This window comes from Choristoneura fumiferana, chromosome 2 (genome assembly GCF_025370935.1).
Source record: "Choristoneura fumiferana chromosome 2, NRCan_CFum_1, whole genome shotgun sequence".
Classification (NCBI taxonomy): Eukaryota; Metazoa; Arthropoda; class Insecta; order Lepidoptera; family Tortricidae; genus Choristoneura; species Choristoneura fumiferana.
Window position 1 is genome coordinate 1,441,542 of NC_133473.1, and position 18,377 is coordinate 1,459,918.

The following is an 18,377-nucleotide window of genomic DNA, read 5'->3' on the forward strand; positions in this document are numbered from 1 at the left end:
GTCTGTCAAATTTTGAGGCACGTTCTAAGTCGTGTCACAGTACCTATTATGTGAATTACAGTGAACCTATTATAGTTACACTAGCCTCTGGCCGCGAGTTCGTTCGCGTTGGATCTGTTCATCAACGTCTATAAGACTGCATCTTTTGGAACAAAACGTTTGCAGTTACTTTTGATTACTCTACTATACCTATACTGTAAAAATTACTTATATTATTTAAACGTTACAGATAAAACTATCGACTATCTACTGAAAAAAAAACAGTGCGAAGAAAATGAAGCTTAATTGAAAGTGAAATGGTATGGCCATCCCGCTTTTTTGCTGGATTGGCGGGGTACTACCGTACCCCAGATAAGAAGACAGCTCTTGAAAGTGAAAAATTAACTATGTCTATTGCAAGTAAGATAAATGAACGAGTTACTCGAAAAGTTGGCGCAGTACATATCAGAATTTTTGATACTACATATTTGTACCCAGATGCAATCGTCAATCGCCTATCTTTGACGAAATGTCAATTTCACTACATGTGTACATTTTATGTTTATGACACAGACGATCTTGGGTTTCAAAATTTACTAACAATGAGAGACTGCAAGTTTCGCTAACCACGTTTTACCCTCTTAAGGATGTATTTTTTTTAAGGATTTTATTTTTAAGAATATAGCAGAGAGCATACTAGCACGCTCCTATTAAGACCTTAAACAGTATAAGGTATTATTTGGCTTAAAATACTCGTTTTAGTCATTCGAGGTAATGAATATTCGATTAAATGAAAAAAGAAACATTGACTTTTTTTAACTGATATTTGATTAAAAGTTAGTCGACATTTCAAGGAAACCAGCTGGGGTATAAAATTACTCACGATCCTTTCGATACCTTGAGGTTTAAAGGGCGTACAGGCACTCTCTGTCTATGGATCTTACACAGTAGTATTAGTTGTTTTAGTCCCTAAACACATTTATATTCAAAATTTAATATAAAGAACAAAAAAACATTGTTTAATCATCCAGGCAGTAAGCATAGAGTATGTTAAACAACACCGCAGTGGCAGACAATATTTTACATTCCCTTTATTGCTTCGAAAAAAAACATAGGCATACGGCGTAAAAGCTGTGATTTAGACATAGACACAGGCTACTTTTAACTCCGGAAATGCACAGTTTCCCGAGGGAACAGCGCGCGATAACCGAATTCACGCAGGCGAAGCCTCGGGCAAAAGCTAGTACTATTAAACTTGTGCAAACACAAGAATTTAACATTGACATCCTGATGTCGGCAGATCGTCTCCGCAGACGGACTCCTCAACAGCACAGTCACAGTTTGCAGCGACTTGAATTGATACGGAAATGTAGTTTGCATGACAATGCCAGTACAGTCAACAAATACTAGTTTCGAAAGAATTTTTCCAAAAACTTATTCAACTGCCCTTTACGAGCACCAATAGCTCACCGTAATTGTTGTTTTGTTTAGACGTCTTATGTAATAAATACGGAATATTCCGATTTTTTTCTCAAGTTAAACTTCTTATACGACGCATTCAACCCAGCTTACTAGAGACCCAAACTTAGCCTTAAATTGACAAAATTTAACAGTTCATGATTCAAGCCTCGTCGGTACCTAATGTCCAAAAATTCTACATTCAAAAAAATACAAAAGATAGTCTAACAACTGGTAGCATGGTGTACGGTTGTGCACTTGAAGATGAGCTCTGTTTGAGTTCGGAACGCGTCAGTGTAGTGTGGTGGTGGTGATAGATGGTTTGTGTGATTTGTGTGTTTCTACAGTGTGGAGGTGGAGGAACTGCATGAACACGCTATTTTGCATAGCTTAGCTATGTAAGGTCGCGGGTGAGCAAGGAATTATTTTAGTTCATTGATATGGACCTCCGCAAGTAACGCCTGATTCAATAATTATTCAAAAGATAGTCTTGAATAATGGGTCTGTGTGGCACACTGCCATTTGATTCAATCTTGTGTCTTCACCAGGGCTATAGCGCACGTAAGTTTTAGAACTGCATAAATAAGACACTATTATAGATTATTTTTTGTTCAAGCTCTCCAAGCAAGAAAATTATACCAACTATTATCTTTTTTAAGACTTATTCGAGAAATTATTATTAAATAGATATGGAAATAAATTCGACATCCTCAATTTATACGACGTACCAAACTTGCCTTAGTAGCCAGCTACAAATGTAGGTACAGATTTTTAGGGGTCTGTACCTACCTCAAAGGAAAACGAAACTTTTAGGTATTGAGAACTTTGTTGTCCGTTCGTCGTCTGTCTGTTTTAATCCTGGGGTAGCTTAGAGGTATCTGGGGAATGCGTAGAGGTATGAGTTGAAATTAAAACCATACACTAAGGTCTGAGTCTCTTGAAGCTGTGAAAATCGAACTTCTAGTCAACGAATCAAAAGAAAATAGTCTTAAAAAAGGTGTTTCCATATTATTGCCTTAATCAAGAAACTTATAGGGTACTTCGGGTGTCCTATAAACTGGAATTTTGTATGAAGGTATCTCTTATACATAAGAAAAACTCTAAAAAATCTTATTTTTTATGTCTGTGTCTATGTCAATAACCATCTAAAAGTGACCCACATTGCGTACATTTTGCTTAGGAGCGGGCTCTGCTAACACTGGATATTCATAAATACTACAACCTATGTGCCCGAGTCCAACTCGCATTGGCCGGTTTTTTTAAATAAGGTGGAAGCCAGCTTTTCTTGCTCCCCCTTTCTTGTGGCCCGCACCAAAATGCTCTGAAAATTACTGAAGAAAAATATGGTAAGGCTAAGTAAGGCTAGTTGCTCTATAGAAAAATTTGGTCTTCCAGGCCAGTAGACCTCTCACTTTAAAAAAATAACTGTTTATTATTAATAAGGATACATTACAAATTTTCTAATTACTTAGTTAATAATCTTTATTATTTAAGATTTTACAACTAAGGAGTGCGAAGGGCGGGCGAGCCCTCATCTATAACTAAAATATAATGAAAATTGTCACACAGAGATAGCACATGTGCATGAAAAATACTTGTTTGCAGTCTTTATTTTTTTGTTAAAAATTAAGGAAAAAATGCTGCTTCTGGGAATTCAGAGAATATTGGTCTGCCCTTGAATTAATGTAAAACACATACTAAAAGCTTTAAGAGTCAGCTAAACGATCAGTGTGTTTTTGCGGTGGGCTGTTGCAAAGTTTTGGAAAGGATGTAGTGCAATGTGTAAAAATAAGCTTTTATGTAATTAACAAAATACATAAAATTGTTTTGCTATCCGTCGTATGACTTAAAGCTTATTTTTGTGAATGCAGGACAGATCCTGGCTGTGCATTTTATAATTGTTAATGCCATTTAAAAACGGTAAGGACGGAATTAAGACATTGATACAAGTTTTTGTTGATTTGTTATTCATGCAATGTGAGCCATAAAGAGTAGTAACGAGTTCGTAGTAGAAGCAGATTATAACTGTATGTCGGAGGTTTATAATATATAGAATAACGATCTACTTCCTATTCCTTTGAAAAATAGACTACAAATACACTAATGAATTGGTTGGGGGTTGAGGCGCTATCTAATGCTAAGTTTAGGTACCATTTGTTTGAATTTAATTTGAATTTGTAACTCGTTAGCTAACCTTAGCTATAAGTCTATGAAATGTAATCTAATACTAACAATTTTATCCAAGTTGATCGGAAATAAATCTATTATTATTATGAGAATAAAAACAGATAATTGATTGTATAGATACAATCCATTGTGAATGCAGGCAAATCGATGAGATCACTTAAAAAACTAGGAACCACAAATTGTATTGTAAAACTCTTTATTTTACGTACATAACACACTAGGATACTAAAATGTACGAAAAAAACTCGTTCCTTAGGGATATCTTCCAGTTAACCTTTGAACAATTGACAGATTGACAAATTATTGTATTATAATTAGATCTATCTATACAATAAACGAAAATGAAATTGTGGTGTTATATTGTTTTTAATTTATGATATTGCCACTACCTTAGGTACCTAACCTACTCGTTGTTCGAGCAATGCCTTAAAAGCATTTTTGTCTTTAATTACAAAACTAAAATCAATTTAAACAGTAAAAAATACTCATGTAAATATCCACGTTTAATTCATTACTGTAACTTTCTCGTGATCCTGTGATAGATATATAATATTATCATGATTAAGTGTGCTTGGTGTCTTTATCAAAACATTCTATGTCGAATCGCAATAAAGCAGACCGTCTACTATGGCTGGATACTGTTTATTATAATAATAATTTATCTCATATTAAATGATATTGTAACGTATAACTCACGTCTTAAACCGAGTTCAGCTCGACATGTTCGGGCTATTTCCCGGGTGCGGGTGTACGTGTTGCGGCAGCCGCCGAGTCGCGTGCTCCTGAGAAGAAGGGCTACGAAATAGCCCGAAACATGTCGAGCTAAACTCGGTTTAAGACGTGAGTTATCCGTTATAATATCATTTAATATAAGTGAGTCACGGTAGTTTAATGTTCAAATAATTTCTTGTGGCTAGCCGCACTACGGCTAAGCCGCCGCGTTTTTAACCGCGTGACTTTGTGAATCAAGTAAACTAATGCAAGCGGCCGCACTGGCTGCTTTAAGTTTACTTGATTCACAAAGTCACCGCGACAGTTTAACCGTAGTGCGGCCTGCCTACCTAACTCTTTATTGGAACAGTAACAAATTGGTAGGCACAACACAAAATATGTAAATCGATGTCACCCGCAAAAGTTGAAACTGCTTTACAACAGTAGCAACGCTGCCCTCCGTACACAAAAAGATTAAGTTCCAAACCAATAGGTACAAAACTAACAAAAATTTATTACACCAAAGAAATGAAGAAAAGGAAATAAAAAAATATTAAGTTCAGCTTAGATCTGCAAGAAAAATCGTGCAAGTTGTATTACAATGCGCCACTCGGCTGACCAAGTGAAGTGACCACCATAAACTTGTTTGCTTTCGGCCTCGCGATGTAATGCAACTTGCGCAATTTTTCTTACAGGTCTAAACTGGGCTTATGGACGTCAGCTTGTTGTGTGCGTGCATGTGCATGTGTGTGTTATGTCAGAATTAGTTCTTTCATTACGCACCAGTTAGCGCTTGTTACCATACATGCAAATTTGGCCATAGAGTTGCACTCTTTTCCTACATAGGTACTTATACTCTTTGGTGCCGACCTACTAACAATAATAATATGCTCGCTGTTTTCTTCCCATTCTCGTTTCTTTAATCCTACTTTATCCATATTACTTATATCTAGTTTTTAAGTTGTCTTTTTACTAACACGATATGGATTCTTTGAGTCTGAAATAAATGATTTTTATTTTATTTAGATTATGACACGAGTTTACCCGCAGTTCCGCACGCGTTAACTATTCTATCTGGTAGTTACAATTGAGATTCCGGAATTAACAAAATTCCCTGAGAAATCCCAAATTTTATATCGTTGTTTTAATTGAGATTGTGTTAAGAACAACTGTGCAAAATTTCATGACTCTAAATCCAGCGGTTGAAATTGCAAGATTTTATCCCTATACCGTGAAATATCAAGATAAAATGTAGCTTATGTGTTATTCCAACGTCCAGCTACCAACATACCAAATTTCATGGCTCTAAGCTCAGCAGTTATTTCGATATTTTATTCTATCCCGTAGGAATATCGGGATAAAAAGTAGCACACACACACACACACACACACACACACACAAACTTACTCTCTTACTTGAAGTCGAGGTATGCACGAAATAATGAGGGTTTTCATAGAGGCGAAATATCGCTAGATGGCGTTAGCGTCGTGAGGTCCGTTTGACGTTTGCTTGCGATTGCCTCATTTAGTTTTTTAACCAATCACGAGCAAACGTCAAACGTCAACCAATGACATCTTGATACTAACGCCATCTAGCGATATTTCTCCTCTGTGAAAACCGCCATTACTTCGAATCAATCCGTCAATCAATAATAGTTGCGTAAAACCTACCTTCTTCTTAACAGTATTACTAATGTCTCAAGTTGCACACTTTAACAAAATTTTTGCAAGTTCACATTTTTTTCAGCCATTGCATCTAAATAAATTCATCTATAGAAATTCATAACCCTTGTAGTTTCTGAAATATCGCCGAAAACATGTTTACCAATTTTTTTTTATTTTTCAAGCACCATACTCGAACCTATTGTGCAAATATTTTTATCATATGGCAAGATAAATTGTTTGCTATTCTTTTGCTCACCTTAATTTACTTTAAAACAGTGTCAACAAAGTAAAAACTACTATAAATACAGCTGTGGATTGTTTTTTTCAAATTAATATATTTTAATTTTTCTTACCTTAAAGATGCGGCTTCTGTCGGGTTAATATTAATTATGATAATATTTAATACCTCCGTAATTGATTTCTTTACATTTTAGGGTATAATAGTTTTACTCTGCTACCTCTGCCACGATCCTTGTACCAGATGTTAATATGTAAAACCAGCCCACCGTCCAATATACCGTACTGTCCAGAATACGAAAATTCGTCGAAGAACTAAAGTCAGCGACATAGCTGGAAAAATGTACAAGTTGAAGTGGCAATGGGTGGGCCATATCGCTCGAAGAACAGATAACCGTTGAGCGAGAAAAGTCAACGAGTGGCGACCACGAACCGGAAGACGAAGCGTTGGCAGGCCTCCCACCAGGTGGACTGACGACATCGTGAGAGTTGCGTTAAACCGGTGGATGCAAGTGGCAAGTTGTCGTTTAGTGTGGCGTTCTAAGGGGGAGGCCTTTGTGTGGTGGCAGTAGTGGACGTCTTCCGGCTGATGATTATGATGATAATGAAAACATGGCCACCCGGTCTTCCACAAAACATATATCACACAAGCCCAACTATATAGCTAGCGTTGATAATACACTTGTAGAGAGTTCGAAACGCTTAGCATCTTGTATAGTGTTTGTACATAAGTATTAAGCAAATTAGAAATATTGTAGTTCATTATTTAATTGCTCATATTTTTTTCGATAATTTCAATATTCAAAGTTCAAAATCAAAGTTTACAGAATTATTACAGCATCTTAAACATGCTCTTTTTATTTCCAGCGCTTTCGTTACTACTCTTACACCTGCAGCTGTACATCCAGCCCTCTGAAGCCAACTCACCGCGGCGAGTCATCCTCCCCGACGATGGCTGCAACTGCGACAGAACCTTCATCCTTCCCGTCTGCAGCAACAGTTCTTTTACCTACGGCAACGAATGCCAACTAAATTGCGAGAGCCAAGCCAGAGTCAAACGAGGACAAACGCCAATCGTAGTCCAATACACCGGCATATGCAAAAGAGAGGGATGCATCTGCCCCACTGCAGTCATCCCTGTCTGTGGATCCGATGACAATACATATGAGAACGAATGTAGATTGAGCTGCGAAAGTGACAGGCAAGTTCGGCTCGGCTTGGATCCTATTTACTTAAAGAGCCAAGAGGAATGCCCCAGCTCTTGCAACTGTCCCATAGACATCATACCTTCTTGTGGCAGCGACGGCGTGACGTATTCCAGCCAATGTCTTATACGATGTGAGAACGTCAAACGCGCAAGGCTTGGTCTGCCGCCTATACTCAGAACTCCCGGTGCTTGCCCTGCTGCATAGTGCATCTGTCCGCAGTATATTTACCCAGTTTGCGGTACCGACGACCGGACGTATTCTAATGAATGCCAACTAGTATGCGAAAGCAATAGACGGCAAAGCTTGGGGTTGTCTGCTATCAAAGTCAAGAATCAAGGAAGGTGTCCCAGTGTACCATGCATCTGTTCGTATATTATTCTACCAGTTTGTGGAAGCAACGGACGAACGTACGACAATGAATGCTTGTTGAATTGCGCTAGCAAGAATCAGCAAAACAACGGAGGTCCGCCAATCTTCTTGGCTTATAGAGGCTCTTGTAAATCGCCAATATGCCAATGTCCTGTGACAGTTCAACCAGTTTGTGGCACGGACAGATTAACATACAGGAACGTCTGTTATCTCAATTGTGCTTCTTTCAACAACATACAGAGCGGTGGTTCGGCCATATTCCTCAGTAGAATTGGCAGATGCTGAGCTTTTTCGTCTTCGACGTCTGTGTTATTGATGACATATAAGTGGGATTGCTCTTGATTGATTATAGTCTCTTCACACTGCTTTAGTTTAGATTTCTAATACCTTATCTTGCTTATTCACGAAAGATATGCGAGAAAACGGAGCGATGTGCTAAGAAAAAATGCAATAATATAATTTATTATTATTATTAACTGTCAAAACATATTTTCTGAAACTTGATCTTTACTACTTTCCTACTTTTGAACCCCCGACGCAAAAAGAGGGGTGCTATAACTTTGACCGCTATGTGTGTCTGTACGTCTGTGTGTCTATCTGTGGCACTGTGTGGTATGGGTTCTTAGACATGTTTTATCAAAATCTGTTCAGCCGTTTCAAGATCATCAGCTCTTTTGTTCGCTGCGGTAGGAATCTTAGACGCATGGGTATTTACTTTACTTTCAAACATATTTGGGATCTAAAATCTGAAATACCCATGTATGCTATATTATAACTATGCAAGATAATGGAATTCTCGGCCTGATGCTGCAGCATATCCAGAACACTAGTAGAGGTACACTCTTGATAAAACCATAGCAGATATATCTTGTTTGGATTCGTTTTGATCAGTAATTGTTTTACATACAATGCAATGGTGGCAGCACGACGAGCTGATGCTGCAGCCAGGATATTTAGCACACCAGTATACTCTTGAAAACATAATAGCAGATATGTCGTGTTTGATTCCTTTTGATCAGTATTTGATTCTACATACAATGCAATGGTGGCAACACGATGACTTGATGCTGTAGCCAGGATATCCAACACACTAGTACACTTTAAAAAAATATTAAATTAAAAAAAAACTCCCAACAGAAAAAACGACAGCAAAAAAACGCCCCAAAAAAACCGCCGACAAAAAAACGCCGCCAAAAAAGACAACGAAAAAGTAAAAAATAATTATGCACTACCTAGCCCGCGACCATCTGCGAAGAATTCGTTTATCCCTATCCCGCGGGGACTATGCTGATTTCCCGCCAAATTAGTCTAAGTTAATTTAGTATAAGTACTGTCAAGGGCAAAGATATCGACACGACCAAAGTTGCAAAAATATGTATACACGGCCTTAATGTTAAGTGCATAAAGTCGTGTTTACATATTTTTGCATCTTTTGCCGTGTCGATATCTTTGCCCTTGACTGTACTTAGTAATATTTTTTTATCTAAGCGTCTGTGTCGGGGGACCGCTAAGGTTAACAGGAAACTAAAGTACATAAGTTGTATTTTTTAAAGTATTAATTAACCTTAGCAGTCCCAAAAAAATATTACTAGGTACTTATATTAACTTAGGCTAAATTAGGATAAATAGGGATAAACGAATTATTCCCAGATGAAGTCGCGGGCAACAGCTAGGTAGTGCATAATTATATTTTACTTTTTATTTGTCTTTTTTGGGGGCGTTTTTTTGTTGGCGTTTTTTTTTCAGGCGTTTTGTTTTTGTTGGCGTATTTTCCGTCGGGGTTATTTTTAATTATTAATTTATAGATTTTTACCCGCACACCACTCTGGTTTCTAATGTCAGATGTTTCTTGTAATTTTATTATTATAGATTATAATCATAATAATATCGTTTTTATTCTGGTCTGCGGTTACTGCTACAAATATTTCCTTTAAACGATAAAGAATAAAAATTAAAGCACTAGAAACTAGGTTAACTTGAACCTCTTCAAAAACTTTTGTTAAAAGTTCAATATCTCAAAACCATCGCTAAAAATCTAAAATCAAATAAAAAAACCACATTCAAATTGGTCCACCCGTTTAAGAGCTACGGTGCCATAGACAGATACACAGACAGACACATAAGAGACACACATAACGATCAAGTTTATAACACCCCTCTTTTTGCGTCGGGATTTATTAAAACTGAGATTGATCAATGATGGGTATCCAAAGGTCGACTTAGCTTTGGTAGGAGTATCCCCTTTTGTTCAAATGAACAAAGTCCAAATGGACTAGATGAAATACTCTGGATTAATTACTTAGGTCAATAACCTCCCTATCGGTTACTAGGTAACCAGCTGCTTGAGAAAATAGTTAATCCGTGAATAAATTGTCTTGCAAAACACCCCGAGCACCTCTTTATTTCATTTACAATCGCTCTTTTTAAAATTCCAATAACACAGTTGGCGCCCAAATTGGCCCCGAATTCCGAACTTTTTTATCTCCAAACAAGACAACTCCATTTCGCAGCCTTTGGGTATTATCGACGGAAGTCCCCCCCTCGATAATCACCGGAAAAAGTAATGAATGCGGACATCTTCATTTTTCGCACCACCAACTTTGACTTTATAACAGCTTTGAAACAACAGTAAGGAATTAAATGGAGAATATTTTTGATTGTGCAATTTAGCACTATACGGGATGGTCCATTTAGATCGGTAAGTATTGGAAAGTCTGAAACTATAAGACATACGAAGATCTGTTCTTAAGAACCATGACGTCATAGATTTTAATAACAAGAATAACTGCATTTATACATTTAAAAAAACTTGTACTCAACTAGGAATAAGAATCGAACCCGGAAGTTTTGAAAAATAAAACTTACTTACATTAACTATTAAAGATTAATGAATATGAAAACAATGCATTTTATTCATTATAGATATCGTGTTTTTAGTAAAATTTATTGCTTATGACCTACACTATCGATATCCAAATAGAAATAATGTACTTAGTTTTTTTTTTTAAAACGACCTGGTTCGATTCCCGTACTGAGAACAAGTTTTATTGTTTTAATGTTTGAATGCAATTTTTCTTGTTACCAAAATCAATGACATCGTTCCTAAGAACAGATCTTCGTATGTCTTATAGTTTCAGACTTTCCCATACTGACCGATCTAAATGGGCTACTCTGTATTTCTAACAGACCTACTACGAAACTCGAAGTTCGTGTCGTGCGGTCCCTCTCGCTCTCGTATTAAATAGTATAAGTGTCAGAGGGACCGCACGACACGAACTTCGAGTTTCGTAGTAGCCCTGCTGAAGCTGTGCTGGAGTGAATATTCGAACGTTTTGAATGCTCGGTTAAACGTCTTTAGTCATTAGGCTGCCTGTCCATTGGAGCGGAGTGAGGCGGCGGAGCGGAGCGAGCTTCTAATACGGTGCGGAGCTGTGGTCTGTCTTTGTTCATAGGCGTGGATCGAGATAACTTAGTATTAGTTACGGCTACCCTTGCCAAAGGGCCCGGGCTGAAAACCAGCGCTGGAAACCAAAGCCAGTATTTGCTGAGACCGGCACCCATTGCCAAGGTGTAGACCACGGGTGTAGACCTATTTTGTATCTACTTGTTCATATTATGTCAATAAAGAGTTTATAATTATTATTCTCTTTATTTATTTTTTTATTCTTAGGATTTAGGTTTTATTTATTTAAAAACCTAACCTAGGCGCTAACCCGCCCAAGCCCACCTACCGCTGGTCAGGGCCGCAGAGGTGGAATTGAGAAGTACCTTGTTCACCAGTGGCGTAGATAGGTACCGCCTTGATAAAGCCAGCTATCATTATAACGGAGCAGAGCGAGAAAGTAATGCGAAGTGGAGTTGTGCACTGTTCCTCCATTTGCGGAGCTTCCCCGCTGCCCCGCTCGCGCTCTTTTCTCCGTCCCAATTCTCCACTCCTCTTTCTCGCTCAGCCTCCACGCTCCGCTTCCCGGTTTTGTATATATTTTTTAAGCTAAGTACACTTAGTTACACCAACTCCCTGTCCGCTGGTAAATATTTATCTCACTCCGCTCCAGTGGATAGGCAGCCTTACCGTCCCACGTTCATTAATGTTTTTATTTATTAGATTCTTTTTTCAATAAACGTTTTTAATACAGAACCGACTATTGGAGTAAACGAGTTCTTGAGTGGAGACCGCGTCTTGGTAAACGTAGTGTAGGCCTCCGGCCAGGTGGAGTGACGATTTGCGAAAGGCTGCTGGTAGAAGCTGGATGCGTCTAGCCGAGGAGAGGGCGTACCGCTCATTGGGGGAGGCCTATGTCCAGCAGTGGACCGCTAATAGGCTGATGATGGTGATAATGATGAATAGAGAACTGGTTCTGGTTGAATGCTACATCTTGTGGCACGAGCTAAGAATGCAAAGCTTAACTAAAATGCCAAACTTAACTTAAACAGACAAAGCGCGTTTCGAAGTCGCGTTCAACTTAAGAGCTGCATAATGAGCTGTTAACATAACCAAAGACAGAGCGGTGCAGGAAATCCTATGATTATGAACTGTGTTGCCACCCTGCACGTTTCCCATAAAGCTAGGAAATAGTTTCGACAAGCTTACTCGTAAATTGTATTTTTTCAAATCCTCTTGAATTCTGACTTTCATCATCATCATCCCAGCCTATATACGTCCCACTGCTGGGCACAGGCCTCCTCTCAGAACAAGAGGGCTTGGGCCATAGTTCCCACGCGGGCCCAGTGCGGATTGGGAACTTCACACGCACCATTGAATTGCTTCGCAGGTTTGTGCAGGTTTCCTCACGATGTTTTCCTTCACCGCATAGCTTGTGGTAAATTTGAAATGTAATTCCGCACATGAATTTCGAAAAACTCAGAAGTACGAGCCGGGGTTTGAACCCACGACCCTCTGCTTGAGAGGCGATAGGTCAAACCACTAGGCCACCACGGCTTAATTCTAACTTTATTTTACATAATTATGTATTGAATAGACTAAGACCCAGCCGTTGTAACCCACGTCTTGGTCTTAGCTTTGTTATTTTAGATGTTATTTCACATTCTTAAAATTGTTTATTCAGTGACGAAAACAAATAGGTATATGTAGAGTCATTCACAATGACGCGTGCGCGTGCCGTGGTTCTTATTACAATGTCATTAATGTCTAATTTTGTCACAATCACGCGTCTTCGTGGATGGCACTAGGTATCAGATGAAACTTATTGTTTCAAATATGGCTTCCTAATTTAATTACTTTTGTTGTCGCCGTAAAATACAGTTTTCAAGATACAGCCCTGTGACAAAACAATAGACACCGTAGCAACAGCAATAGGGTTGTATTTGTCACCCTCCGAGTACAGAAACCTAAAATTTTCAGTGAAAAAAAAATTATAAATCCAATATGGCGATTATTATTATTTTATTACTTTACATTATGGCAACACAGTATCTAAATAAAGCATGTTCCGGAAGTGCAGAGCAATCCCTCGGGATCCAGGGGCAGCGCCGCGAATTGTTAATTCGCTCACTTTTTGAACACACACAACTTTCTGTCGGCAAGTTGCGGGAGCTTGTGTAAATTGAGACTTGTTGATGATGTTCGTATTCGTAAGGGAATTTTTAACCGGACCAACAGTAAAGGGAACCCTGAGAATTTCGTTCTGTCCGTCTGTCCGTTCGTCCGTATGTCACAGGCATTTTACTCAAAATGTATAATTGTGCAAGACGTACCTACTTAATTATATTGATGAAATTTGGAGTAAAGATTGTTTTGTGATGAGATGACCGACCGCTACTTAGTTTGGGTATTAAATGGGATAGGAGGGGGTACTTCATAAGTACCTCCATCTAACCGAAAAATAGATGAAATTATTAACTTATGCTTCTAAACAATGGGAAGACATAAGTTAAAATGTTAAAATATATTTTGTCGTTAGTAGATAATGGCAAAAAAATGTTCGGTAAGTATGGTCAAGGGACAGGCCTGACATTGCGCTGGACCGGGAAGTGTGGTGAGATCAAGAGGCCTTCGCCCAGCAGTGGGATACTAAAGCAGGCTAGAAACAAAAGCATAGTCAATGAAACGAATAAAAAGGACTGGCGATATATTTTTTGGTGTGACATGGGAGATGGTGAAAAAATAAGTAATTTAGAAGATTTTTATCAAACGTTTTTGAAATAAAGCAACAAAAAATCTAGCCAGCAACTGAGTTAAATCACTAATAAATGTGACAGTTTGAAAAGTTTTTTTTAAAGCAGATGTAATTTTTTAAGATACTACTACTATTATTCTAGCAAGGGCCGTTTTTCACTATGAACATGGGTGGTCTCCCATGGCGGACGAGATTGAAGTTAGTGCAGTTGAACCAGCACACGTGCCTGTAAGTCTTTCCATCCGATCCGCAGACAGGTAGATGAAAGTTGGAGCAGTTGCAGCCACACTGGCCCTGCTGCGTCACGTACAGTGGTGCCAATCCCGCGTGGACCCGCCGCCTGTTCTCACAACCCAGCAGACACAAGTTACCATACGTCTTAAAGTTACTCGCGCAAACTGGCTGGTAAACTTGAGAACAGAAGCAACCGCACTCCCCATCGGTGTACAACAAAGGTGGCAAATGTAGATAAGTCCTTCTTTGGTTCTCGCAATTCAATTCGCACAGATTAGAATAAGTTTTTCGGTCGCTCCCACAAACAGGGGCGTAGTTTTTAGGGCAAGTACAGTCACTACAGGGACCATTGTACAAAATTCTTAGAGGAGGTTGCCCTAGAGCAAACCGTCTTCCGTTTTGACAACTCACTTGGCACTCATTGTTGTAAGTGTTGCCGTCGCTAACACATACTGGAGCTACAACGGCTGGACAGATGCAGTTCTCTTCCGTACAGACCCCGTATGAACGGATCGTAAGAGGTGCTCCACCGCTTTGGTTAAGTCTGGCAGCGCATTCGAGGAAGCAAATGTTCCTGTAGGATCTACCGTCGGTGCCGCAGACGGGGGCGATGAAGAGAGGACAGTTGCAGTAAAGCCGTGGGCAGATGCCGTAGCTGGATATGAAGATAGGTGGACGGCCGATCTGCTGCTGAATTTTGCTTGCACAACCAAGTTCACATCCATTGGCATAGGTGCGACCGTCAGTGCCACATACTGGCTGGACAACGGCAGGACAGAAGCAACCGTCGTCACATTTACCTTTGCTTTTTACGTAGATAGGTGGGAAGCCGTATCGCACCAGACTTTTACTTTCACAATCCAATAGGCATGCGTTAGAGTATGTCCGTTCATTAGTTCCACAGACAGGGTCAACGTTGGCTGGGCAAATGCAAGTCAGCTCTGGGCATCTTCCCGGACTTTTCTGTCTGACGGGAGGCTGACCGTTTAGTTCCAGTTTTTTGCTCCAGCACTCCAAATAGCACTGGCTGGAGTAGGTGTTGCCGTCAGTGCCGCAGACTGGAGAGACGCCCACTATTGGGCAGTAGTAGTTGCAGTCGTTTCCTGGGATAGGTACCACTGTTCCGGTTCCAAGAACCTCAAGCAGGTTTGTTACCAGTAGGAAAATACCTGAAAAACGAAGATATTCCTTAGAAAAATGTTACGCTAAGTTTTTTCAGATACACAAAGACTTTAGTCCTGGAGCCCATGAGTTTTTAAGATGATATGGTGTCATAACCATAAAAGAAGAGTTAAAAATTCAAAAACCCGAATTTCTAACTAAACTCTGATAAGTAACCTAAAGTTCAACAGAGCTGATCGCGATTTTAAATGGATCCTGACTATTGAATTTTAAGTTAATTACATAGTTATGTTATTGTTACACTAGCTGTTGCCCGCAACTCCATCCGCGTACAAGTATGAAAACTAGATTAGGTCCTATTCTCAGGCCTACCGAATATACACAAAAAATTACATAAAAATCGGTCAAGCCGTTTCGGATGAGTTGTGTTAGAAACACAGTGACACTAGAATTTTACATATTAGATTACCAACTATGACTATGTTTTTTAATCCTACCTCCAAATAATGATCGTTATGTTATCATCTAAAAAATGAATGATCTAATCTAGTGACACCTCATAATCGTATTTAAAATCCGTCCAGCTCTTTAGCACAAAACAGATATGTTACAGAATTTAATCCACATACAAAGTGCGCTCAAGCAACGCACACATAGACACTGCTCACGGACACGATATCTCGGACCGGTTGGGACCAGTGCGAGCGCAGTGCCATCCGCTTGACTTTTGTACTTATCTGTTTTGTGCCTTTAGGCTGCAATAGCCATACACACATACATACATACGCCCGAAAAAAATAGATAAGATAACCCTCCTTCGCGTAGTGTCGGGTAAAAAAATACAGACCTACTACCTTCATGTTGGATCCAGTTACTGCTGACTGATGCGAGTTCCCGAGGAATATTTCATTTATACCTTTGTTTATTTGTTTAAAGCACTTTTATTATCTTTAAACAAATGGCAAAAGATAAATGCAGGACATATCACATATTTTTTATATGAATGTGCATTAATTGAGGGGAAAAATATTTACTTATCGATGCTATTGTTAACCTTTTGATAGCTGCTTGAAATATTTCTCTTTTATATTAACCATCGTGCATTTTTTACTGTATTGTCTAGGACAATAAGTGATTACGAATTCATTTGCAAAATTGTGTTTCAAAACATTTAAGCACAATGAACACCTTAGAATAAAAAACATTATTACGATTACGTACCGTGTTTAAGAAAAAAAAAACGTTAGAAAATAAAGCAATCGACGTCTAGCCATTGATTGTTCATTTCATAATAATAACCTAACTACAAAAATTTCATTTTTAATACAAGCTTTTTTTGCTGACTGTACTTTTGTTGACTGGACTTGAGTCGATACTATCAACCGTTGAAGAGTTCCGTCCTGCGGAGACGATCCTGGCTGGTCTACCAGAATGTCACTACTAGATTATTGTATTGTCACGCGATTTACATAAGTATTCCTTTCAAGTCAATCTGATTACTGGAAGTTGGTCAAATTTAACTTGCTAGATTTGATTATAGACAGACAGGCAGACAACGGGACAGGTGAAACTAAATAAAAGCTTGTAAAATATTATACATTTATTACTTAGTCGCTATAGACAAAAAAGAGGGTTTTGCGCGGACTTTCTCTTCGGGATGAAGACATGAGGTGTACGTAGAAGGACGACGGTCTCCGACATAGCCAAGCTAATTAGCTTTTTGAAGAACGTAGAACTAAACAACTAACGCACAAATTCAGAATCTAGAAATAACGAGCTCTTTGACATTTACGAGTTCCCAAAGAAAACTCAGGTCTCGCAGCAAAGATTCCCAAACTTGGGATACACCTTAACTTGATATTCCTTTGTAAGTACTAACAAGCGCGACTTAAACAAATTAAACAAATTTAATTACAGATTGCCCCAAACAACGACATCCCACCACCTGAGAGCGGAAACTCCTTAATTGGATTTAGAAGTCGCCCGAAGTTTTAAAACGCCCCGAAACTCAACTTTGCACCCTTTGAAAAGTTCACGGATAAAAAATACTGTTATTACGGTCATAATAACTGTTAACGTTGGACAGGGTGATCATTGTCAAGACGGTAAAAATGAAACGCCTGTCAAAATGTAATAGCAAAAAGTTTCCGCGCTGCTGCTTTGCGCGGACAAATTGTATTGTTCCGCGTAGGCGCTTGACTTTTACGATGTTTCATAATACAATTATGAAAGGCAAGACGGCGACTCTATTGTCTTTATTTTTAAGAGCAATTATCTATAACTTAAGAAAGTTAAAGATTGTAATATGGTGTAAGTGGGTAGTTAATAATAGGTATTGAGCACGTATAAAATGATGCTCGATTTTATGTGGCATGTGTGTTGTATGTCAGAGACGCACACTGCATTTACTTTTTAATGTTAGTTTATAATTGTGTATAGTACAAGAACTAGTGACATATAAAATGTGTCAGAGTTTAAGATGCAATATTATGAATGATACCTAGTTGCGTTAGATACTTCAGCTTTCTACTTATCTAATCGCTAGCTTTTGCCAGCGGCTTCGCCCGCGTGGAATTCGGTTATCGCGCGCTGTTCCCTCGGGAACTGTGCATTTTTCCGGGATAAAAGTAGGCTATGTTACTCTCTGGCCCATAAACTATCTATACTTATGCCAAAAATCGCGTCGATCCGTAGCTCAGTTTCGACAAGAAAGACGGACAAACATACCGTAGCTCAGTTTCGACAAGAAAGACGGACAAACATACACACACACTTTCGCATTTGTAATATTAGTATGGATTTCATCATTATTAAAAACTGTGATTAAAACTATGACTTTTCTGACCTTGAAAAGCACGTTTATTAAAATACCTAGTTAACACGTTTTTTAACCCCCGACGCAAAAAGAGGGGTGTTCTAAGTTTGACCGCTATGTGTGTCTGTCTGTCTGTGGCACCTAGCTCTTAAATGGGTGGGCCGATTTGAATGCGGTTTTTTTTTATTTGAAAGCAGGGTTTCTAGCAATGGTTCTTAGACATGTTTCATCAAAATCGGTTTATTCGTTTTTGAGA

At 38.8% G+C, this 18,377-nt stretch overlaps 2 protein-coding genes across 2 annotated transcripts; one reads left to right on the plus strand and one right to left on the minus strand.

The window, feature by feature from the left end:
* Window positions 1–6,284: 6,284 nt before the first annotated feature.
* On the plus strand, window positions 6,285–7,736 carry LOC141445634 (uncharacterized). Its single transcript, XM_074111488.1, has 2 exons — window positions 6,285–6,375; window positions 7,104–7,736. The coding sequence occupies exons 1-2, from the start codon at window positions 6,360–6,362 to the stop codon at window positions 7,646–7,648; spliced, it is 561 nt and encodes a 186-aa protein (XP_073967589.1). The 5' UTR covers window positions 6,285–6,359; the 3' UTR covers window positions 7,649–7,736.
* A 6,337-nt stretch (window positions 7,737–14,073) lies between these two features.
* Window positions 14,074–16,403, minus strand: LOC141445399 (uncharacterized). The gene is made up of 2 exons (XM_074111240.1): window positions 16,361–16,403; window positions 14,074–15,353 (listed from the first exon to the last, which is right to left on the minus strand). Exons 1-2 carry the CDS (start codon window positions 16,401–16,403, stop codon window positions 14,089–14,091), a joined length of 1,308 nt encoding a protein of 435 aa, XP_073967341.1. The 3' UTR covers window positions 14,074–14,088.
* Window positions 16,404–18,377: the final 1,974 nt, after the last annotated feature.